Source organism: Malaclemys terrapin, chromosome 3, assembly GCF_027887155.1.
Source record: "Malaclemys terrapin pileata isolate rMalTer1 chromosome 3, rMalTer1.hap1, whole genome shotgun sequence".
Classification (NCBI taxonomy): Eukaryota; Metazoa; Chordata; order Testudines; family Emydidae; genus Malaclemys; species Malaclemys terrapin.
Genome location: NC_071507.1, coordinates 4064702 through 4089032, shown reverse-complemented (window position 1 = coordinate 4089032; position 24331 = coordinate 4064702). Strand labels below are relative to the sequence as shown.

At 40.2% G+C, this 24331-nt stretch overlaps 1 protein-coding gene across 2 annotated transcripts in view; it reads left to right on the top strand.

Moving 5' to 3' along the window:
• The window catches only part of MAP4K3 (mitogen-activated protein kinase kinase kinase kinase 3), a 122808-nt gene that overhangs the window by 81097 nt on the left and 17380 nt on the right, over positions 1 to 24331 (top strand). For both annotated transcript variants that reach the window (XM_054021282.1, XM_054021281.1), the window contains 10 exons: positions 2135 to 2297; positions 3391 to 3503; positions 10089 to 10130; positions 10857 to 10941; positions 12360 to 12439; positions 14061 to 14121; positions 14207 to 14324; positions 17887 to 17945; positions 20673 to 20776; positions 21715 to 21886. In XM_054021282.1, the coding sequence (XP_053877257.1) occupies positions 2135 to 2297; positions 3391 to 3503; positions 10089 to 10130; positions 10857 to 10941; positions 12360 to 12439; positions 14061 to 14121; positions 14207 to 14324; positions 17887 to 17945; positions 20673 to 20776; positions 21715 to 21886 (997 nt within the window). The remainder of the gene's footprint in view (positions 1 to 2134; positions 2298 to 3390; positions 3504 to 10088; positions 10131 to 10856; positions 10942 to 12359; positions 12440 to 14060; positions 14122 to 14206; positions 14325 to 17886; positions 17946 to 20672; positions 20777 to 21714; positions 21887 to 24331) is intronic.

The following is a 24331-nucleotide window of genomic DNA, read 5'->3' as shown; positions in this document are numbered from 1 at the left end:
CTCTTGTGAAATGTCCTATGGATGGCACTGTAGGGCAAGAAAGTAAAGGCAGCACACAAGAAAGGACTTCCATCTCCAGTTGGTGCTGCGCATGCTGAGGTAATGAGCAAGAGTGATGGACAAACTTGGGTTCTTAAGGTTCCAAGAGTAGGACAGTCAATAGCAATAACCAAAATGCAGAACAGACAAATCAGTTGCTTTATAGTGCTGAAGCCATAAATGGGAACAATGTTTATTTAAAAAAAAAAAAAAAAACTTGCTTCAATGTCTTTTGCCTGCTGTGGAAGAGCAATATGAAAGCCAGCAAGTTCTAGGGATGTGAGGCAAGCATTGAAGATTTCTCACTTTTTAAATCCGGGGTCTTACTCTGACTTACTCTATGTTGGGGGAAACCAACTTCCCTGTGTGTCTATTTCCCAATCTATAAAATGGAAATTGTGTGTATCTGTTTAGGCATTTGTACCGTGCTTAGCCCTGTTATCCAAGCACCTGACATGGTGAGGGTTAAGTAATGTTTGGGTAGCATTTCGGAAAATACAAAACACTGCTGTGTAAATCCATTATGTGTTTATTAGAACCCGGACTCGAATGCAGAGTGGCATTCTGTTATTTGTTACAACAACAAGGTATGGTAGAAAAGAGCTAGAGCGCAAGGAGAGACACATGCCTGATGCCTAAGAAAACTTGTTTGTACTTAATGCATTGGAAAAAAGGACAAAAGAAAAGGGATTAGTGGGGCAGGAGAACTGAGGTCACTGCTACTCCGATCTGCCTGTATACAGGAGGGAAACAACTACGCGAAAAGGCACAGACTGGGTTTAAGAACTGTCGATGATTGGCACCAACTCAGCTTCAGGCGGATGACTGGGAGGGAGCTAGCGACAGTTTTAGTGCCATCAGTGTGCGTCTGCTTGACCCTGCCCTCTGTAGCCATGTACTGATTTGGGGTCCTCCCAAAAGCATAGGGCTCTGTAGCCATGTTTCACAGATCCCAAAGGCCAGCCTCCATTCTGATAATTCAGCTCTATACTTTATCTTAAATGCCTCTGATTTGATTACCTGTTGGACATAAACTGTGGGCCAAACCCACAGCCAGCTTACTCACTTGCTATGCCTCACCCCTCGGGGTCCCCCTCTGGATCTCTGCTTTCGACCCTGTGACCCTCAGCCCTGTTACCGTTTTTTCATTCTTCCCCATACTTTCTTGATGCCTGAGTCCAGTGGCTCCTCCTGTTAGGCTAGGGGGGTGTGACCTTTAGATCCCCCAGAGCCTCAATAGGTGCCATGACTCACTCCTCCAACAGAGCCTGCTGCGAGTCTTATAGGTCAGGCATGTTGCAGCAACTCAGCTGCCCTGATTCATCCCATAAGCAGAGCCTGCAGTGACTCAGCCCTCAAGAATGCTGCAGCAGCCTATCCCTGAGCAGGGACCAGGTCAGATGACCCCCAGGCACAGAGGACCCTGTCAGAGCTGCAAGTTAGTCTGTGCACCAGCACTACTTGTCCAGGAACCCGCCTGCTGCCTTGCAGTCTGACTCCCTAGGCTTCCGGCCTGCTCTTGATCCAGTTCCTGTTTCTGCCCTAGCCTTGCCTGAGCTTTGTTCCAGCCCGCTCGAGCCTTGTCTGTGCTCTGCCCTGTTCTGCACCCGCCTCCTGACCCTCAGACTGACTCCAGCCTAGCTTTGACTGTTGGCCTGTTTCTAACTGTGATCATGATTTTGCTTGTCCACAGACTCTGACCCCAGTTCTGACCCACGGCCTGCCCCCAGACCCTGGTATCAGTGACACCCTGGGCCTGGCCTTGAACCTATGTCCGGCTATGACCACTGCTCTAGCCACCAGGCCTGACTACCTAGAATGCAGAACCTGACATGAGTAGTGACGTTTCAGCAGGCCAATCATGATTTCAGTGCACTACTTAATAATCTGAGTTTTCTTGTTTTATTGCTAAGCATTTTTCTGCAGTAAACGTCGTTTTGCTTAATGGAGCATACAGTTTTCTTTATCAGTACACTCATGGGATACGTATAACGCGGAGCTCTGGTACAGTATTACCATGATGAGTGTGGTATAAATGCCTAGATAGATTACTTTGTTTGTATCGTTCATTAATATCGTTATATTTATTTTTCAGCCTAAATCCATCTGCATACCACAGGAAGGTCATTCTTCTGAAGATGATAATCAAGGAACGATCAAGAGATGCCCTGTTTCAGACAGTCCAGCAAAGTTAACATCACAAGTTCCACCTAGACCACCCCCTCCTCGGTTGCCTCCCCCGAAGCCTAATCCTATAGGTAATACAAGTGACACCAAGCAGTGTGTGGGGATTAGACAGTTGTACACATGACTCATCCTGTGGTAATGTGTACTTCTGTGGGCAAGTAGCAAAAATAGTACAGGAAAACCAGTTGCAGTAAAAATGTACACTATAACTTACCTGGGCCAAATACACCTCCCATTGTAGTCATTGACAAAATTCCTCTTGATGTCAGTGAGGACAGGATTGGATCCTTAAGCAACATACTCAAGGTGAAATATGCTGAAACTGTGTAACAGTGGGCAGCATTGTATGTTTTCATAGACTTAAGTGTCAAATTCTGTTCTGCTGCGCAAGCTCCCATTTAAGTCAATTGGAGTTGTGTGGACATACCTGAGAGTAGAACTGGGCTTCAAAGGTTCACAGATAAACAAATGAATTGATTTCAGTAATTATATAGCAGTTAATTGTGCTTCCTGCCTATTGGTTTGTAAGCATTTCTCTGGTGTTTGATATGGAATTTAAGGCCTGATCTGACTCTATGCCAATATCTAAGTCGTTAATGAAGATATTGAACAGAACCGGTCCCAAAACAGACCCCTGCGGAACCCCACTTGTTATGCCTTTCCAGCAGGATTGGGAACCATTAATAACAACTCTCTGAGTACAGTTATCCAGCCAGTTACGCACCCACATTATAGTAGCCCCATCTAAATTGTATTTGCCTAGTTTATTGATAATATAATGCGAGACCGTATCAAATGCCTTACTAAAGTCTAGGTATACCACATCCACAGCCTCTCCCTTATCCACAAGTCTTGTTATCCTATCAAAGAAAGCTATCAGATTGGTTTGACATGATTTGTTCTTTACAAATCCATGCTGGCTATTCTTCTGAAAACCTTCAGAAGTTTTATTGATCCTCGTTTAGGGACTTGAAAGGATTGAAATGATTACAACCCCTTTTCCTGTTATAATGGGCTAATTTTTTTGCTGGTGTAACTCCATTGAAGATAATGGCGTTAATGCCGACAGAGAATTTGACCCATCAAATTCATGTCTGTAAACGATTACATTATAAGTTGAATGTAGAGAAAATGTATTTGTAACTTTAAACGTTTCTTTTGAAGGTAATGGAGTGAGTTCTTTACATTTAAATGGTGACAGAGAGGGATCTCCACATCAACAGCCAAATGAAAATAAAGACACTAATTTTTCAAGGAAAGAAAAAAAGGAAATACTGGTAGGTAATGATTTCAAATCTACTTTTATACTCTTTTTTTTTTTTTTTTTTTTTTAACTCCTTAAATTGAGTTGCACGTGCTTTTATTGAAGACCAAGGACAGGATAGGCCCATTACACAATGAGGAGGGAAAGACAATAACAGAAAATGCAGCAGTGGCAGAAGTGTTAAATACCTTTTTTTTTGTTTCAGTTTTCACCAAAAAAGTTAGCAGTGACGGGACGACTAACAGCGAACGTCAGTGTAAATGGGGTAGGATCTGAGGCTAAAGTAGGAAAAGAACAGGTTAAGAATTATTTAGACAAGTTTGATGTCTTCAAGTCAGCAGGGCCTGATGAAATACATCCTAGAGTACTTAAGGAACTGGCTGAAGAGATCTCTGAGCCATTAGCAGTTATCTTTGAGAACTTGTGGAGGATGGAAGAGATCCTAGAGGACCGAAAGGGGCTAATATAGTACCTATCTATAAAAAGGGGAATAGGGACAAACCAGGGAATTATAGAACAGTCGGCTTAACTTCGGAACCCGGAAAGATAGCGGAGCAAATAATCAAACATTCTATTTTGTTAGCACCCAGAAGAAAACAAGGTAATAACAGGCAATATGAATTTGTCAAGAACTAATCATGTCAAACCAACTTAATATCTTTCTTTGACAGGGTAACAAGCCTTGTGGATGGGGGGGGAGCAATAGATGTGATGGATCTCGACATTAGTAAGGCTTTTGATACTGTCTCACATGACCACCGCATAAACAAACTAGAGAACTGTAGCCTAGACAAACCTCCAATAACGTGGGTGCGCAACTGGCTAGAAAACCATTCTCAGAGAGTGGTTATTAATGGTTCACAATCAAGCTGGAAGGGCACATCAAGTGGGTTCCCACGGAGATGTGTCCTGGGTCCGGTTCCATTCAGTATCTTCATAAATTATTTGGATAGTGCCATAGTAGAGAGTATGCTCATAAAATTTGTGGACAATACCAAGCTGGGAGGGGTTGCAAGCACTTTGGAAGACAGAATTTAGAATTCAGCAGGATCTTGACAAACTGGAGAAATGGTCTGAATAAATAGGATGAAATTCTATAAGAACAAATGCAAAATACTACACTTAGGAAGGAATAATCAATTGCACAAATACAAAATGGGAAATTACTGCCTAGGAAGGAGTACTGAAGAAAAAGATCAAAGGGTTATAGTGGATCACAAACTAAATATGGATCAATAATATAATACTGTTGTAAAAAAAGCAAACATCATTCTGCAGTGTATTAGCAGGAGTCTTGTAAGCAAAATGCGAGAAATAATTCTTCCACTCTACTCAGCACTGATAAGGTCTCAACTGGAGTACTGTGTCCAGTTCTGGGCACCACATTTCAGGAAAGATGTGGACAAATTGGAGAAAGACCAGAGGAAAGCAATAAAAATAATTAAAGAGCTAGAAAACCTGACCTATGAGAAAAGGTGGAAAAAAAATGGGTTTGTTTACTCTGGGGAAGAGAAGACTGAGGGGGAACGTAACAGTCTTCAAGTAGAAAAAAGGTTGTTATAAAGAGGAGGGTGATAAATTGTTCTCTTTAACCACTGAGGACAGGACAAGAAGTAATGGGCTTTAATTGCACCAAGGGAGATTTAGATGTTAGACATTAGAAAAAACTTCCTGTCGGTATAGTTAAGCACTGAAACAAATTTACCTAGGGAGGTTTTTAAGAACAGGTTAGACAAACACGTCAGGGATGGTCTAGGTAATACTTAGTCCTACTTCAGTGTAGGTGACTGGACTAGATGACCTATCAAGGTCCCTTCCTGTCCTACATTTCTATGATTCTATGATTATTGATTTGTTTCATATATTCAGGTTTTGATATCTGTTGAATGGATTTTGTCTTACAAGTTTAAAACATTTTGGCTAAACTGTTTAATCATGCTACAGTTTTTATCTAAATTTAAGCAGTCAACATTAATACAAATTTTATTTTTAAATGCTACTAGGAGCTGTCATTTATTACAAGTAATAAATATTGTGCATTCAAGATTTGTGTGTCTGTGTGAAACCTTAGTGATGTGTCCTGTCTATACAGTACAGTAGAACCTCAATAATTCATATTAATGATGAGAGATCAGATAGATTAATGAATTTTGCTGACTAGTGGGTATGAAAACAAAAAAATTGGGAAACCAAGGAAAATGTAACGCAAAATGTAGTTTAATTTACATTGATGATTGCAATTTGGGCTTTAATCATTTGATACTTAATAATGTGTAAAAATAATAATTTGAGGAATTTAACATTTCACTGCAACACAGTCTCGTATAAAATCTTTGCTGCGAGATGGGGAGTTTTTTGTGTGGATTATAAAATGATGTGGATTAGCAAGGTTCTGTTGTACTTTCTGAAAGACTGCCTGCTAGAAGCAGATTTCATTGCAGCGTAGCAGATATGGGTTTCTGAATACATGCAAATCCTTAATTCTGTCTTCCTATCAATGTGCCAAGGATTGCCTTGAGTAATTTCTACATGTAATGTGTATATCTAGGGCTATATATAAACTGTGTTAGAGTTAAGAAGAAATATCTGCATAAATCCTCTGCAGTTTGCGGGGGCTATTGAGGATCATATTGCGCAATTAAGGTCATATACAGTCATAGCATTTTTCTCCCCAGACTAGTTAGCTTTGGATTGAAGTTTAACTGCTGCTTGGCAATGGAGAGAATCGTTCTTAACAGGGATATAATCAAGCCACTTCTACAGTAAATTAAATGGATCTTCTGGGGAAAAGGTTAAAATCAAAGTGTCTGTTTACTGAGGCTAAACTGATATGTGACACTTCAGTATCAGCAGTTATTCAGCACAAGAGAAGTGGCAGCACCAGATCCAGCAGAGAAGGCAGTTTAGGGTGGGGAAGTTGACTTGGCCGTACTGGGGATGGAGTTAAAGAAGGAACTGAAAGAGGGTCCAGAAGGATTCCACAGTAGGTGGGGAGAGAATGTGGAGATATGCAGGAGTTACCAGTGAGGAATCAGGATGGAGGGTGAGCTGGAGCTCTTGAGGTTTTTTTATTGTTGCTGACAGATTTTTAGTCCTAAATTTTAAAGGGTTTGTCTTCACTGCAGGTTATCAGTACTCCATTTACTCCTCGCAAGGTAGCCTAGCTCAAGTGAGAGTGGCCACAGTGCAAAATAACACAGTAGATCAGGGATCAGCAACCTTTCAGAAGTGCTGTGCCAAGTCTTCATTTATTCACTCTAATGTAAGGTTTGGCGTGCCAGTAATACATTTTAACGTTTTTAGAAGGTCTCTCTCTAGAAGTCTATAATATATGACTAAACTATTGTTGTATGTAAAGTAAATAAGGTTTTTAAAATGTTTAAGAAGCTTCATTTAAAATTAAATTAAAATGCAGAGCCCCCCAGACCGGTGGCCAGGACCCAGGCAGTGTGAGTGTCACTGAAAATCAGCTCGCGTGCCGCCTTCGGCACATGTGCCAAAGGTTCCCTACCCCTACAGTAGATGCTGTGTCCATACTGGCCCTGCAATTGCTTGTTCCGGGGAAATTCGCAGGGTTCTTTGGTCAGCAGTAAGCTGAGCTGCTGTGTTAATTGTTTCCCAGCATATTGTGGAAGAACTTGTTTGTCCTTTCTGGGCCCAGGGGAGGAATTGCAGGAAGGCATTGGAGGACTAGCAGCATGCAAGTAGAGCTAATCTCTGTCCATGCTGCAGAGGGGTTCTGTTAGCAGCTGACGAGTTTTGCTAACTCCAGCTTTATTCTATACCCCTGGTGGGCCTGCCAGCTCCAGTTAAAAGCACCACCACACCTGAGTTAAGGGTGTTTGTACATGGACAGGACTCGAATTATAACTTGAGGTAACAGTAGTGAAGACAAAAATCTAGAGTGATATTAGAAAACACGTATGTTTTTAAAAACTTGTTTAAACAATATGATTTTTAAGTTGTGTGCCTTTCTGTATTTTGGCATACTTGGACCAAATTCCATTTTGAAAGCTTCTATCTATAACCATGTGATTTTACGCCTTAGCAATTAATGAACTTCTGAGGCTCTCAGGCCTACAGAATAAAATCTTAAATTACAAACTACAAAACTGATGTCCAGCAAGAACTCAGTAACCCAATGTATTTAGCTGTTTATAAATATACCATTCAAATTAAAATACTGTATATGCACAGCTTTTATATTATTGACATGTATGCCCTAGTTCTCTTAGCATCCTGTTTGCTTTCAGGAAACTGTTCATTTTGACTTAAGTCCTGTGTGGTTTGGACTCCAGCTTACTGAGACCCCTTCTCTCCCTTTGAGCCACGACAGCAGCCTAGTGTCAACAGTCACAGATATTCTGTGTTTTCCAAGGATTTTTAGACAAATGGACCCAGGATTTGTCCATGGGAACCACCTTGTATTGATTCTACTGCTCTGTCCATGCAGCTCACAGCAAGTGAGTCTGTTGTTCAACACTTTGCTTGTATTCAGAGTGTTTACCAGCACAAAATAAACACCTAGCAGTTGACACTGGTGTGTGCCTAGTGCTGTCATTGGGAGAAAAAGAACCTGAAAGCTTCCTCCGCACCCACACAGAGATGGTCACTATGGGATATGGTCTCACTTAAATAAGACGGTAAAAATTTCACTCCTCAGCCGTCCATCCCTTTTTCTAGTCCCCTTGTAATGGTGTTCTGAGCTTCTGCTTTTTTCCTTGCCTGCCCAGGTCCTTTTCCGGCACTGGCAGCCTTTATCACCCCAAATTGCCACTAGAGAGGGAACCAAGCTAGTGAGCAGTGTTGTAGCAGCTGCTGAGTGGCCTTGCATGGGAACTTCTTGGTCTTTTCCTAGATTTCCCCGCTTGCTATGGGAGAAAAGGGACGAGGCATGGGGGATGTGGAAGAAGAGACATAGGAGAAGCAGAGTTACGAGGAGCAGGGCCAGGAGAAAGCAAACGTCGGAGACAAGAGAAAGAGTGATGGTGGATGAGGACAGCAGAAGAGGGGAAATTTGTGGAAAGAAGTCTGGGAGGAAAAATACTTCTTTTTTAGTTTGCTGTCATTGTGCATTTTGACACCTTTTGGTGTGTAATAATCCATTTAATTATTTCTCCTGTGTAGTCATTTAGATCAAAATTTTTAGAATTTTCACTGATTTTTGGGGGTGTCAGTTTCTGCATCCCAACTTGAAACCTTGGGCTTGATTTTCAGACTGGCTCAGTACCCAGTTCTGACTCCAGTTGAAGCTAATGGGAGATGAGTGTTCAACATTTTTGAAAGTCAGGTTCAAGATGTCTCAGTTTGTGCCCTAAAATCGGGCTGCTTCTGTAAAATGTTGCCATTAGTCAGGGTTTTTTTGGGGGGGAGGGGGGAGGGAGGAAAGGAGTTATCAGAACAATAAGGAGTGGGGGGAGAACGTATTTTAAAGAGTTAAAATCTGATTTTAAAACCATAAATATTGGTGGGGAAACTCAGATAAGTACAGCTCCCGAAACTACTTGGAACTCATCTTTTGAAATCATCTAGACTTACAGCTGACTGTGTCCCTTTCAAGTTTTGTGGTTGAAGCAGCTTACAGTTTTAAAAAGGAGATAATTGTCCGTTGAAATATCTCTGCACTGAAAGAAATAAGTATTCTTGATGCTTATGAAATGGTTTTGGTATAAAATAAACCATGTGTGGAATGCTGAAACATAATTTAATAAAGCAGGGTTTACATTAAGCAACTGTTTGGAATGTTGAACAGCTAATTATAATACTAAGGCTCATAAGCTTTGTAATAATGGATGACGACACTCTAGTGTTCTTTCACATCTCTAATTTGAAATTTTTATTATATAAGAAATTATATAGAAGTTAAGTTATGGGATATTGAGATTAAGAAATCATAATAGATGAATTTCACTAGAACAGTAATTCCTCTGTAGGAGGTGGGGGAGTTGGCAGCATCAACAGACAGGGAAGGTTAGCAAGTTCACATACCAAATTCTATAAAAACTGGCTTCAGAGTAGCAGCCGTGTTAGTCTGTATCCGCAAAAAGAACAGGAGTACTTGTGGCACCTTAGAGACTAACAAATTTATTAGAGCATAAGCTTTCGTGGGCTACTGCCCACTTCTTCGGATGCATATAGAGTGGAACATATATCTCCTCAATATATGTTCCACTCTATATGCATCCGAAGAAGTGGGCAGTAGCTCACGTATGCTCTAATAAATTTGTTAGTCTCTAAGGTGTCACAAGTACTCCTGTTCTTTTTATAAAAACTGGGGTATTCCTGTAGTTATTTAGTGCATCTCATTAAATGAGTGCAGTATTAAACTTGAAAATGTACAGCATGTCTCTATTTATTGTGTTTAACAATTTGCATGGAGTTTGCCACTGGTGGGTGTCTTTTATGCAGATAAATGAATAAATATTGGCTTGTCAGTTTCATCTAATATAGTTATACTCACAATTACTAAGTTACTTATGCACTGTGTCTGACTGTTGAGAAAAGATATTTTAATGTTTAATCTGTACACTAATTTTGTTTTTAGTGAAATGTGTATAGATATTAAAAGAATAATCTAAGCTTACAATATTTTTTCTAGAAACCAATTAGTAATGGCCTTCCACCGACACCTAAAGTCCATGTAAGTATATAATATTGGACCAGCCAAACTAGTTTTGAATATAGTATAGAAATGGTTTTTTGTATTAAAAAAAAATCAAATTTGAATATTCAGTGAAGTTCTATGTCTGTTAAAAAAACGTCCAATTGAACAATTGGTTTAGATAGTTGTCACAACAGTTTTTTTAAAGTAAAACATTTGAAAGCCAATATCATTAACCATACCTATCCTTTAAGATTTGCATTTCAGAACAGATTGAGTTTTAAGAAAGTTCTTGAAATAAAAATGTGAGTGATGATTTATACAACAACTACTGACATTTCAAATTTGTAAAATATTTCAGAAATAAGAGAGCACTCTTGAGACTACTTTGATTTTTATCACACTCCCATATTTCACACAGAGCCTTTTTCAGTTTCCTCTCATGCTGCAATAAATAGACATTGTTATAATCAGTTACCAGAACTGGCAGGTCTTGAAGTATGTTAATTCAGAAATATATGAGAGGCAAAGAAACTGTGACTGGCTTTATTTAAAAAAAAAAAAGCTTCCCTTTCTCTGGCATGTTTTATGGAGATGAAATCACTCCGATAGAAACAATTAAATAAACTGGTCCCTAACTCTTTTACCCCTTCAATAAGGCAAAAACTGTGCCATTTGAAATACATAATTAGAATTTTTCCTAATACCTGTTGATGTAAAGTATCAAATTCACTGTTCTAAATGGCTTATATTTTACTTTCACAGATGGGTGCGTGCTTTTCAAAGGTTTTCAACGGGTGCCCATTAAAAATTCATTGTGCAACATCATGGATTAATCCAGATACAAGAGGTAGTACATTATGTATTTTCATCCTATTTATTCTCTCCTGAAGGTTTTAAGAACATGATCTATTCAGTTTAGATATCAAGAGAATTCTTTATAAAAGTGTCACTTGTGTATATAGGAATTTTCTCTTTATTGGATTGCTTAAACTCAAATCAACCATTGATTTAAAAAAAAAAGTAAATTCCCTTTACTTTTAGGTCTGTGATGTAGATTGCAGCTTTTTAGTTCCATAAAATAAGTTTACCATACAGATGAAAGTGAGGTACATGTATTCTTCTTTTTGGTTGAGGTGTAAAACACACTCTGCTTCTGGGAATCAAAAATCCCAGGTTTGGAGATAATGCTGTTACCCCTAGTGTCCTGGTCAAACAGCCACATCCTGACTTCCTCAGTTCCCCCTGTAGTTTCATTGGCTATATTATTGTTCACTTAACTTCTCAGATCTGTTGTGGGCAGAGAGAGAGGCTGCCACCATTACCATCATAGGTAAATATATTTCAGTGTAGGATGAAGTGATCTATGCTACAGGAGTCAGACTATAGGGGAGGGGCGAATTGGTGATATGAGACTCAAGTTTTGCCTGAAATTTTAGCAAGCTGCTACTACTAAAATGACCAGCAACAAAATACTTTTCTGAAATTTAAGTGATCAAAATCAGTCTTTGAAGTTGACACCTCATTTAGATGAGACAATTCCAACTTCTCAGCAAACAATGGTTTTAACTCTCTTGGAAACTCTTTGGAAACTCAGAAGGAGACTGCAGTGGTGGCCAATATTCAGAAGGTTACCTTTGTAACCACGAGGGATAGATGTGGAATTATCTTAAATTTTGCAGAAGCCGATGGGGCCCCCAAAGAAGAGCTGCTCTAATATGTCAGTCAGTACCATCATTGATAAACACCCTATGAAGTGGTTATGAGTCCTGCAGAAAGAAGTGAGGTTCTTACCCACGAAAGCTTATGCTCCCAATACTTCTGTTAGTCTCAAAGGTGCCACAGGACCCTCTGTTGCTTTTTACAGATTCAGACTAACACGGCTACCCCTCTGATACCTGCAGAAAGACTTATAGAACTGTTAAGTAATGTATATTAATGTGAGTTAAACTTCATCTTTATAGCAGGAACTTAAATAAAGTATATTGTTCATATAGGTTCTTCCAGCAGTAATTCTTATGGCCAGTATTTTGAACTAAAATAAGAGGAATCCCTCTGCTTCTTGTTTTGTTTTGTTTTTTTGAATTTAAGCTACTGCTACTTCCTACTATTTCCTGATCTAAGGAAATTTAAACAAAGTAGATTGAATGTGAGTGCCTCTGTTAACGATGGTGAAACACTGCTTTGCTAAACCAGCTCCATGTTCATATTATTTTCACTTTCCTTAACCCCAGATTTGTTAATTTTAATTTCTCTCTCCCTTTACAGATCAATACTTGATATTTGGTGCAGAGGAAGGTATTTACACCCTGAATCTCAATGAACTTCATGAAACATCAATGGAACAGGTATGTTTGATTTTGAATTTTGAAAATAAAGTCCTAGTCATTTTTCAGCAATTAAGGCTAGTGCTGCATAACGTAATATCTCCTTTGCTTTAATGCATCTATACATGCTGCAGCTGCACTTAAGGTTACCTGTTTCAGTGCTAAAGAGTCGCTTTCAGTTACTTATAACCTTGTCAGACTTTCACCTTTCAGGCTGATAGTTTTTCAGGTGTAAATTGTTTCATTTGGTTTCTATACTACCTACAACCCAGTGTTGGTCTAACACTTAAAGCCAAGCACAGAGTCACAATGGAGAATATACTTACACAATTATAGAAAATTAATAAAACTACTTGTGAACTGAATTAAAGTAAAGCTGATCTTTCATATGCCTTACTGACTAGAAATTTGAGGCAAAGATAAAGAGAAACTAACCTCTCTGATTATACTTTGCCATTAACTCCAATGGACAAAACAGAGATCAGAAATATATAACTTTCCAGGAGTTAATAGAGAGCCTTATTTAAAATTAGACAAATTAGAGGATTGGGCCAAAAGAAACCTGATGAGGTTCAACAAGGACAAGTGCAGAGTCCTGCACTTAGGACGGAAGAATCCCATGCACTGTTACAGACTAGGGTCCGAATGGTTAGGAAGCAGTTCTGCAGAAAAGGACCTAGGGGTTACAGTGGACAAGAAGCTGGATATGTGTCAACAGTGTGCCCTTGTTGCCAAGAAGGCTAACGGCATTTTGGGCTGTATAAGTAGGGGCATTGCCAGCAGATCGAGGGACGTGATCATTCCCCTCTATTCGACATTGGTGAGGCCTCATCTGGAGTACTGTGTCCAGTTTTGGGCCCCACACTACAAGAAGGATGTGGAAAAATTGCAAAGAGTCCAGCGGAGGGCAACAAAAATGATTAGGGGGCTGGAGCACATGACTTATGAGGAGAGGTTGAGGGAACTGGGATTGTTTAATCTGCAGAAGAGAAGAATGAGGGGGGATTTGATAACTGCTTTCAACTACCTGAAAGGGGGTTCCAAAGAGGACGGATCTAGACTGTTCTTACTGGTACCTGATGACAGAACAAGGAGTAATGGTCTCAAGTTGCAGTTGGGGAGGTTTATGTTGGATATTAGGAAAAACTTTTTCACTGGGAGGGTGGTGAAGCACTGGAATGGGTTACCTAGGGAGGTGGTAGAATCTCCTTCCTTGGAGGTTTTTAAGGCCCAGCTTGACAAAGCCCTGGCTGGGATGATTTAGTTGGGAATTGGTCCTGTTTTGAGCAGGGGGTTGGACTAGATGACCTCCTAAGGTCCCTTCCAACCCTGATATTCTATGAAAATACCCTGAGAAGAATCTGTCTACTCTTCCCCTGACCCGGGTTTTATCCTAGAAAGTATGCATATACTATACATTTGTGTGTGTGTAAAATATAAAGTTTGTATGTATTATGACTTTATCCTGTGCATTAACTCTAAAATCAGTGAAAATACTATGTTTAACTTATCTAAGGCCAATTTCTACTACAGAAATCATAGCAATGTTAATTATGTTGTATTGCCTATCCAGATACCAACTTATAAATTGATTTATTGTACTGCACATTTTGTGTTCAGTAAATTTTTTTTTCTTTATCAGCTATTTCCCCGAAGATGTACGTGGTTGTATGTAATGAACAATTGCTTATTATCAATATCTGGTAAGTCTTTCTGCTATTTTTAATGTAAATGCTTGAGAATCGTAAGTTTTGTGCATTAAGCTTTATTCTGTTTTTTAATTTCCAGGTAAAGCCTCTCAGCTTTATTCCCATAATTTACCAGGGCTCTTTGATTATGCAAGGCAAATGCAAAAGTTGCCTGTGTCTATTCCAACACACAAGCTTCCTGACAGAATACTCCCCAGGTAAATATATATTAATCAAATGTATTAGCAATATTCTGTAGATCTTGTTTCTGAGAATCCAGGACCCTCTCCTGAATGGGGACCCCTAATAATTTGGAGGTTTTGGAACATATAGTCTCATCTCCATGAATAACTTCTGCTAGCCTTCATTAGAGTTCAGGCACTTAAATTCACATGAATCAAGATGAGAATATACACTCTGAAAGGAAAACTCCAATTGTACACGTTTCACTTTCTTCTCAGGATAGACTGGGTTTGAATCTGATCTCTCACCAGGTTTACACTGATCTAATTCCATTTACTTCACTTGAATTATTCTTGAGTTATTGAGCACAAGTCAGACTGCTTGTTCCTTGAGGGAAGTTCTGGTTGTCTCTGTTGTAAACCAAATCCCAGGATTAGGCTCAGGCATATTTATCTAAGAACCAGAGGAGAGATGGAAGCCTAAAATAAACTGTTCCTATCAGCTCAAAGAATGAGGGTAGAGAAATATTTATTCAGAATGAGAACATGGGGCTCTGGAGGCTATGAACATATTATCCAAAATGTGTCCACACCAAATTCTGTATGCAATCCCACCAAATATATTTATCACCAAGGATCCTACAAAATATGAGAGATCAGAAGTAATACTATATTTGTTGCTACCCAAGCCGTAGGAGACAGGTTCTTAAAAATAGTCTGGGCGTCAGACTCAGCACCAGATAACTTGCTGATTGCACCAAATCTGCTATAGCAGGGGCTATAGGACTATTTTGTCCTCCATGAGCCATAGTACCCTTGCTGCTCCAAAGAAAATACTTGAAAATAGAAGTGTTCTGGACATGTAATTAATGTTGCTAGCATCAGAGAGAAATGGTAACAGTAAGAAACCTGAGGATTCAGTGTGGAGTCAACATTCAGTGCATAGAAGGCAGAATGAATCACCAGAACACTTCACAATACATAACTTCCTAAAGAACAACCTTATCAGTGGGCCTGATTGTTAGCTACCTTGAGGTACAATCAACAGCCATAGCTTTATTCATTATATGATGCAGGAAAGGCTTCGGTGCAGTCATCTGCATGCATGGCTGTGTTACACCCACCAGACACTGTGATCGCCTTGGAATCGAAATATGGTCTTACAAGATCTAGCACAGCCATCTTTCAAACCATTACACTCTATATCCCTATGCAGTTTGTCTGTTCCTAGCCTCATCTGTAACTTTGGCCGGCACACTCTGTGAGTTGGGGACACAATCAGCAGAGGACCAATACTGTAAATTTCACAAGGTCGGGGTTGCTATGAAAATTCCAAAATACATCAAGCCTAGGATGACATCTCATATACACTCCAGAGGGCCAGGAGACTTCCTGCCAAGTCCCATCACATCCCAAGGAAAATGTTAAACAACCTGAACGTGCAAAGAAGGGCGAGCAAAACATATATCGGCAGGACAGAATCATTTACATATTCCACATTTCTCTCTGCTGCCTTCTTCTCTTTGTGTGACAGGCATCAGAAGGACACAGTAGTCAGGAGGATTACTAGATGCATGTCTAAAGTATATAAATAGCAAGATAAATTCTTTCCACCAGACCTCAAAGCATGTTCTTCAAGAAGTTCTTGAATACCATGATGGATGAGTGCAATATAAAAATTAATGGAAAATTAAAGCAGAATTCTCTTCAGAGAAAAGTTCATGCACCAGCAGAAAAAATGGAAAGCAAAGAAAAATTCAAAGCAGCTACATGAGCGTCAGTACATAAATTTGCAAAACATTATGTGCTTGATTTGGGACTTAGTTGACACAGCATTCGGTAGCAGAGCCCTACAATCTATGGAAGTCATGATCTCCAGTCCGTTTCTGTCATGTGAACTCCACTGAAGCAGTCCTTGACAATGTCTCTAATAAACCTTTTCCTGGAACAACTTGGAACAAGTACTCCATTCTCCTTCTCAACTTGTCAGTCACCTTTGGAACTCTCAATCACATGCTTATTGATTATCTTATCCTCTGTTGACTTTCTTAACTCAGTCCTTTCTTGCTTGTCCTCCTATCTCTAATTGCTCCTTCAGTGAGTCATTCTGAGGATCCTCCTAATTCTCCGCCCCCCCTTCTGTGGAGGTTCCTCAGGGCTCCCTCTTTGGCATAGGCTCTGCACCCACTGGCAGCCAAGCTCTCTCCCCCCCCCCCCCCCCCGCTCCACCTCCTCTCCCCCTGAGCGCGCTGGGTCCCCACTCCTCTGCCTACCTCCCAGCACTTCCCGCCAGACCACTGCCAAACAGCTGTTTGCATGCTCGGGGGCGGGGGGGGAGAACCAGGAACATAGCACACTCGGGAGGAGGCGGGGCCGCGGTAGGGATTTGGGGAAGGAGTTAGAATAGGGGCAGAGTTGGGCGGGGACTTTGGGGAAGGGGTTGGGATGGGGAAGGGGTGGGAAGAGGTGGGTCAGGGGCAGGGCCTCATGGAAGGGGTGGAGTGGGGGCGGGACCGGGGGCAGAGCAGAGGGTCGACCACCCACAGAAAGAGGGGAAGTCGGCACCTATGCTCTTTGGTCTCCTTCTCTTCTCCTTCCACAGCTTCATGTGGGTAATCTCCTCTGCAAACACAAATTGAACTACTATTTCTATGTGAATGATTAACAGATTTCTCTCTTTACTATGGACCTGTCTCCTTCTGTCCAAACTAAAATCTCAGCTTGTCTTTGATATCTCAATGAGGATACTCAGCCATCAGCTTAAGTTCAACATGGCCTGAATTTTCCCCTTACATCCTCCCTCATCCCTTCTTTCTCAAGCACTGTGGACAACACCAACATCCTGTCTGTCTCTCAGGCTCATAACCTGGGCATCATCTTTAGTTCTGCTCTCTCTCTTCAGATCCTCACATCCTGGCTGTGTCTAAATCTTGCTAATTCTTTTTAAATGTTTCCTAACATCCATACAGCTTAAACTCTTGTCCAGGCTCTCATCATCTTACTTCTCTATCACTGTAACATAATTTTCTCTGGCCTTGACAAAAGCAGTCTTTCCCCCACGTAGCCATACAAAATACTGCTGAGAGAGTTCCTGTTTAGGAAAACCAGTTCTTGCTGTGCCTTTACAACTACACCTCTACCTCGATATAACACGACGCAATATAATATGAATTCGGATATAACGCGGTAAAGCAGCGCTCCAGGGGAGGCGGGGCTGCACACTCTGGTGGATCAAAGCACGTTCAATATAACGCGGTTTCACATATAACGCGGTAAGATTTTTTTGGCTCCCGAGGACAGCGTTATATCGGGGTAGAGGTGTATTTGAGTAAAATATTCTGGGGGGCAGTTGTTAGTAGGTCTACTTGCTGTAAATCAAATTGAACTATATCTGAACCTTAATGGGGAAGACCCACCTAATGTATGTCTAGGTGCCAAAGATACTGTTTTGAGGAAGATAAATGTACAGTGAAGTCAAATAGTTCTCTTATTTTAGTTTTTTTCGGTGAATATCATTCCCTTATTAAAAGTCCTTATAAGAAGCAGATTGATTCAGTCTGTTTTATTGAATTAATAATTCTGTATTTATATCCTTTAGGAAGTTTGCAGTGTCTACAAAAATTCCAGAAACCAAATGGTGTCAGAAGTGTTGCGTTGGTAAGTAAAGTGGTACAGTGGAAATGTCAGTAAGAGGAATAAATGGCTACAGTGTTGAGATATTTGTAACGAGTCACTACCTGGGGAGGAACAAAGGAGAGAAGAATGTTTATCAGGCTGTCATGTTTCTCCTGTCATCAGAAATAAGCTGTAGACATCTACAGGTAGTAAACTCAACCAGATTAGCCCTCACATTTATAGGAAGTGAAAACTTCCTCTTTTCCCCCTCATAATTATTCACATTTCACAACAAATTCAGAACAGCAGAATGCATGTCCGGTTTCTTGAGAAACCTCAGTCTCTCCGGGGGAGTGACATACAGGAACCATCAGGCCATGGACCATGACTTCTAATACTGGCCATTGTGAGCCCACTGCAGTTCATGTTATTATTGACCGATACCGTGGGGCTTTGTTTTAAATTCTCTTGGGGTGCTAGAAAGATCTATGAGGGCGGCATTGGTTCTCTAAAAATAGTACCATACAAAAGTACATTAAGGGTCCAGTGGACCAACCACTGTGTCAGAACTGCAGTATAAGAGAGATACAAACAGTGAAAAGTTACTGTTCAATAAATGTGCATAAAAGGCAGGAAAATGATTTGCTGCATGAGATCTCCACGCAAGCTGTAGTGTGTGGAGGTAGAGTGGGGTCTTCTTGAATCATTAACTGCAGCACGTAGGTCCCTGTTGTATAGAACACAGGGTGAAACATTTTCAATTTCTCTGACATAAGTAATCACTTGTTTCTCTCATCTACCTGTTACATCTTGTCGTTTAGATTGTAAACTCTTTAGGGTAGGGACCGTCATTTACTATGTTTGTACGGTGCTTAGCGTGAAGGGGCCTTGACCTGATTGAGGCCTCAATATAATGTTAAAAAACAATATACTGAACCGCTGAAAGGTGTAGTTTCTGACCTGCTGGCAGAAGAATAGTAGGGAAAAAAATCAGAGTAGATATGAAACTCTATAGGCTCTTCATGAATATAAATGTAACTTTCAGCCTGATAGATTTGACAAGATTTCTCTTCCAGTGCTGAACAGAGAAGGCGCTAGCCTGCTGCACTGTAATCATGTGGTGGCCATGTTAACCCTCTCTAGTTTGTCAGAAGGGTGCATGCACCACGCAGCAGATAGCTAGCATGGGGCTTTGCTGCTTTCTGCAGCGCTCAAAGAGCTTTATCACCACCAAATGGATTAATAAACGTCTAAAAATTACTAGACCCTAGAGAACCTCCCATGTGGTAGGAACAGATCCTGTGATGGGACACGGGTGTTGTACCCTTTGGCCTAGCGGAAGCAGCACTGAAGTGGCAGTCCAAAAGAGACTGAATTCTAATCTCATCTTTTCCACATACTGGTGTTAGTACAGTTCGCATTACTGAGTTGAACCTTACTTTAACAGGCAAGTATCCTTGTCCTCACTTGACAGATGGGGTTATCTGAGATGTTGCACAAGGGACCAGATTTATAATGGTATTTTTAGGTGCCTAAAGATGCAAATTGGCGCCTAGTGGAATAGAGAGGAGGGTGGTCCTAGTGGATTTCATCCATTTAGCCACGTTAAAAGTCAGTGAGCGTCAGGCAGTTCTGTAAACTGCAGTGGGCTCCTTTCTGTGTCTTTGGGCCCCTAAATGCCTTTGTAAATCTAGCCCTAGATCACATCAGTTAGCTTAGACCCTTAGATTGTATGTTCTTTGGGACAGAGACTGTATCATTTTATGTCTTGTACAGCTCTAATCATATGGTTGATGATTTAATAATGTGATAATGTAATTAGTCTGTAATGTAATGAATTTGCAGAGTTCAGGCAGTGCACGCAATTTATTGCATTTCCTGACTTTTCAGCGCCTAGCAGTCCACCTTCTTGTTCTCTTTTTAAATAAAGATTTTTTTAAATAATTAGTGATAAAAGCTATAAGAAGAGCCGTTTTAATGAAAACTGTGATGACTGATATCCTTCCTATTTCATTTCAGTCAAGGTGTAAGATTAAGTAATGTGTTAATTGAATTTTAGGTACTGGTGCAAAATATACTGAGTGTTACATTTTTAGGCCAACTTTGTAATTATAATTCAGCTTCCTGGGAAACGGGATAGCTCAAAGAATCGCCAGTGGATATAGGGAGCCTTTCATTTCCGATCACTTGCTGGAACCTGGTTTAGAACACTAAAGACTGAAAGGCTACTGAGCGACTCTCAGTTGGTAATGACTGGTAAATTGTTAAGTGATTGCTGGCCTCTGTTCAGTTCATGTTGGAGAAGTGTCACTGTCATAAGAACAGCCATTATAATGGGCACCTTTCTTCAAAGTCTTAACACTAGAGGAGGTTCCTCATGACAATTAAAGAATAGTTGGGGCACACCAACGTTCTGAAATGGGAAGCTTTGACTGTCAGTGTCCGTGCTATAACTATCCTGTAGGAAGCCCTAAAGTATTAAGTCCTGTTTATCAGTCAAAAACCTTCAGTCAGTTGTAATAAAACCAGCTGGATATATAAAATATGGTTTTATTATGACGTTTGTGATAGCCCCTACTAAATGCTGTGTTTTCCAAACTCTTAAGACATTCCTAGGAACCCAAAATCTAAGGGTTGTATGTAATTTGAAAACTTGACTTTTCAGAGTCCCTTTTCATATCTGGCACTTTCAGAATTGCAAAGGCTGTGTTAAATTAGATGTGAAATGTTTATGCTAAGCAACTAACTTTACTTTTTCTTTCTTTGCAGTGAGGAATCCTTACACAGGCCACAAATACCTTTGCGGAGCACTACAGTCTAGCATTGTCTTGTTAGAATGGGTTGAATTGATGCAGAAGTTTATGTTAATTAAGGTAAACCTTACAATAAGATGTCCACAAGCAGATGTCCTACCTTCCCTTTAGGACTCAACCTCTTAATACAAAATGTTGATTTTTCAGATGCTTTTATCTTGGAAAAAATTAGTTGAGTAACCAAAATGTAAATAATTTCTTATGTCCCTATAAGATTTTCTGTTCATTTCTGCTTAACTCATTTTGAAAAATAAAATTCATCTTCCATCATTTGAAAAATACCAGTTTAAAATGTCCCAAACATTTGCTAGATGTTAACTAAACATTATTTAGAGCCTTTTTCCCTGCACATATCCAGTCTAAAGGTTGATTTTTTTTTTCAATCTGTAAGTGTTGTTTTATAGTTATACAGTCAGAATGTTCTGGCTAATCAATGGGCAGAGCCTTGGGAGAATTGAGGGGAGAACATTGATAGTTCTCTCTTGATGCCAAATCTAAAGGGAGAAGATGACTCATTTGTTTTGAACTGCATGACTCTTTGGGTGCCCCAAAATCAAATAGTTGTTATTCCCAGCTGACATCAGCTGGCCTGAGGCCACAGTGCTTCATGTTTCTTGGATAGGCAGCACCCAAAGTCTGGTGAGCTAGGGGAAACAAAAGTTTTAAACCTCCCCAACTGGTGATGTCACTCAGAGGATCTGGGCTCTCTCCTGCAAGCAGCCATAAGAAAAATGATGGTGAACATTCAGATTCTGGATATTAATAACCAGATCCTCATGAAGAACCTAAATCTTCATAAATCAGATTTTCCCGCATCTGCCAAGTACTAGGATTCCAGGAAATGAGCTTGATGTTACATAAGCGTGCTAACGATGAATGGCAAAACGACTTTATCCAACTTACCATGCTGTTGAGATGACTAATCGTGATGTGTACTAAATTGTTTGCTTTGTAACTTGTTTGCCTTTATCTAACCGTTTTTTTGTTTCTTAATCTAGCACATAGATTTCCCTGTACCTTGTCCACTGAGATTGTTTGAAATGCTGGTAGTACCTGAACAAGAATTCCCCTTAGTTTGTGTTGGTGTCAGTAGAGGGAGAGACTTCAACCAGGTGGTGAAGTTTGAGACTGTCAACCCAAATTCTACCTCTTCATGGTTTACAGAAACAGGTTTGTGCATTATGATTGGATTCCCAAATTATTTGCTATCTTACTTTATTATAATTAGAGCACTAGTAACGGCTAGGTTCCATAGTTTCCATTATGGAAATGACAGTGTCCCATAATTAGTTACATTGGGTTTTCCACGTAAAGTGGACTCCCAGTTGTCCATAACTCTCTCTGACTTTCACCTTCCAGGCTAAAATTTTTGACGGAGTGAGTTTTTTTTGGAATGTTTGAGTGTAACACACAGGGGACAGAATAAAAGTTGCTTGTGTTTCCGTAAGTTAGGCCTTTCTTGAATTGTGCACTTCACTTTGCAACTTCATTGTTCTCTTGACGTAGTGTTTTTAATGGATTTTAATAGAATTTCAGGCTGACCGCCTTCTTCTCAGGCAGTGGGTATGAGATGTTGTGGGCCAAATGCAGGGAGCAGGTTTCAAGATGGCAGTTACCTTACTGTCGCTGAGAAGGAAGTACTTGCCCCTTCCTCTTCCCATGAAGATCGGGAGGAGGGAAGGCATATGTGCCCTGTAGTCTGCATCCAGAAGCCACCACTTATTTTTGATCCTCATGGCTGGCGTGAGTGCCATTTGGATAAGGAGCTAGTGCACAGAGGCAACAGCAGAAACTCTTAAGATGAAAATTGGGTGGTGGAGAGACACCTTTCTGGATTCCCTTCCCCCTTGAAAACCGGTCCCAGCCCCACAATGCAGAAGCAGTAAGTAGCTGTCTCAGGGCTTTAGTCATCCCTGTGGCCAGAGCAGAAGGTAATATGGCGCACTCCCATTGATCTGTGGTGAGCTTGTAAGTTGCCATCCCTCAGTACTTTTGCACAAACCTCACTGATACGATCCTGTGGAGCTCACTTAAAAAATGCTATTTTCACTAGAAAGATTTCTGCTGATTTTCTTGCTTCTGAAAAACTTCTGATGTATATAGAAGTGCAACTACACAAATGCCTGTTATCAGTGGTGGTGCTGCAGTGTATGGCCAGTTAATACTGTAATACTTGTGGGTGTGAACTTAGGTCCATTTTCAGATTGGTACATGGAGTTATGTAGCTCCTAATATAGTTGATGAAAGTAGAACACTGAAAAGCAACTCTTTAAAAATGTACCCTTTGTATTCAGTCTTATTTCAGTATTGTCTGCATCAATGATATGTCTCTGTAAATTTAAAATCTTTATTCCCTTCTTAATACCCTTTGTTTTTTAACTTAGTTTAACACTTCTCTGAATTACTGCACCTATCCTTGTTAGAATTCTTTTTTAGTCATTTGTATGTCCTTCTGGTGCATCTGTATTGTTGGCAGGTCGTTTTTCCTTATTTTATTGGCAGTACTTTAAACCACATGGTTAAATCAGTCTCCCCTGTCCTCTGCTGACAGGACATTGAGAACACAGTCAAAAACTCTCTTTGAGAAGAGAGAAAAGTATACAGTATGTGGCGGTTAAATAGCTTACACCAAATGATTATTATTTTATATATTTGGCATTTGTTTGGAAATGTTTAAATGATATGCTACAAAATAATTGTCTTTGCTCCATTTGTGTGATGATCATGAGTCAGAAAATGCATACACTTTCTTGTGACTGACAGGCCAAATTATTGGCTCTGAAAATGCATTTTTCTCCAGAGACAATTATGCCTGATGGTGTGTGAGTGAGACTCCCACGTGACATATTGCTTCACTGTGTGTGGTCTTAGGCAGAGCCAACTCAATTCCTATGAAATGGCAAAGAACACACACCCGGGGAGTGGTGGTGAAGAGGTAGCTCTTTTAATTTCTTTCCCCCATCCCTCTGGTTCTGGCAGCTCAGTCACAGGGAGAATGGTATATATTACGTTTTCAGTAGCTCTCAGTTCTGCTCTCCGCATTCTCAAGTAAGAGTACCCAGTGCCTGACCAGCACCGAGAACACAGCAGCCTCTCAGCCTACCATGTTCCCTACATGGGTAGAAGGCAAAGAATGGAGTTCTTTGTCCAAAAAATTAGAGAGGATTATTTCCTGCCTCTGCCCCTCTCATCATCAAGGGGGCAAAGGCAGGAAATAGAAAATGAAGTTCCCAGCCTCCTCCAACACTGACACCAAAGACAGTACCACGGTGGGTTCTGGTTATCGTGTCATCCCAGGCTTGTTGCCACGAAAGGCTGTGATGCACTGTTATGTATTTTCCCCATTTTTCATTAGATGTGAGAATGCTTTAGATGAAAAAAATCTTTAGAAATATGAAAGAATAGATTTTAATATTGTTGAACTGGTACTCTTTTGCTCTCTATTCCATAACTAGAAAAATTGCCCATGAAAATACTCTCATACTTTGAACTGCACATTTCTTTCCACCATTTAATTTGATTTTACACAGATATTATTACTGTTTTAAAATCTTTTTTGGCCATTTCTACACTAAAGGGAAAAGTCGATCTAAACTATGCAATTTGAGTTACATG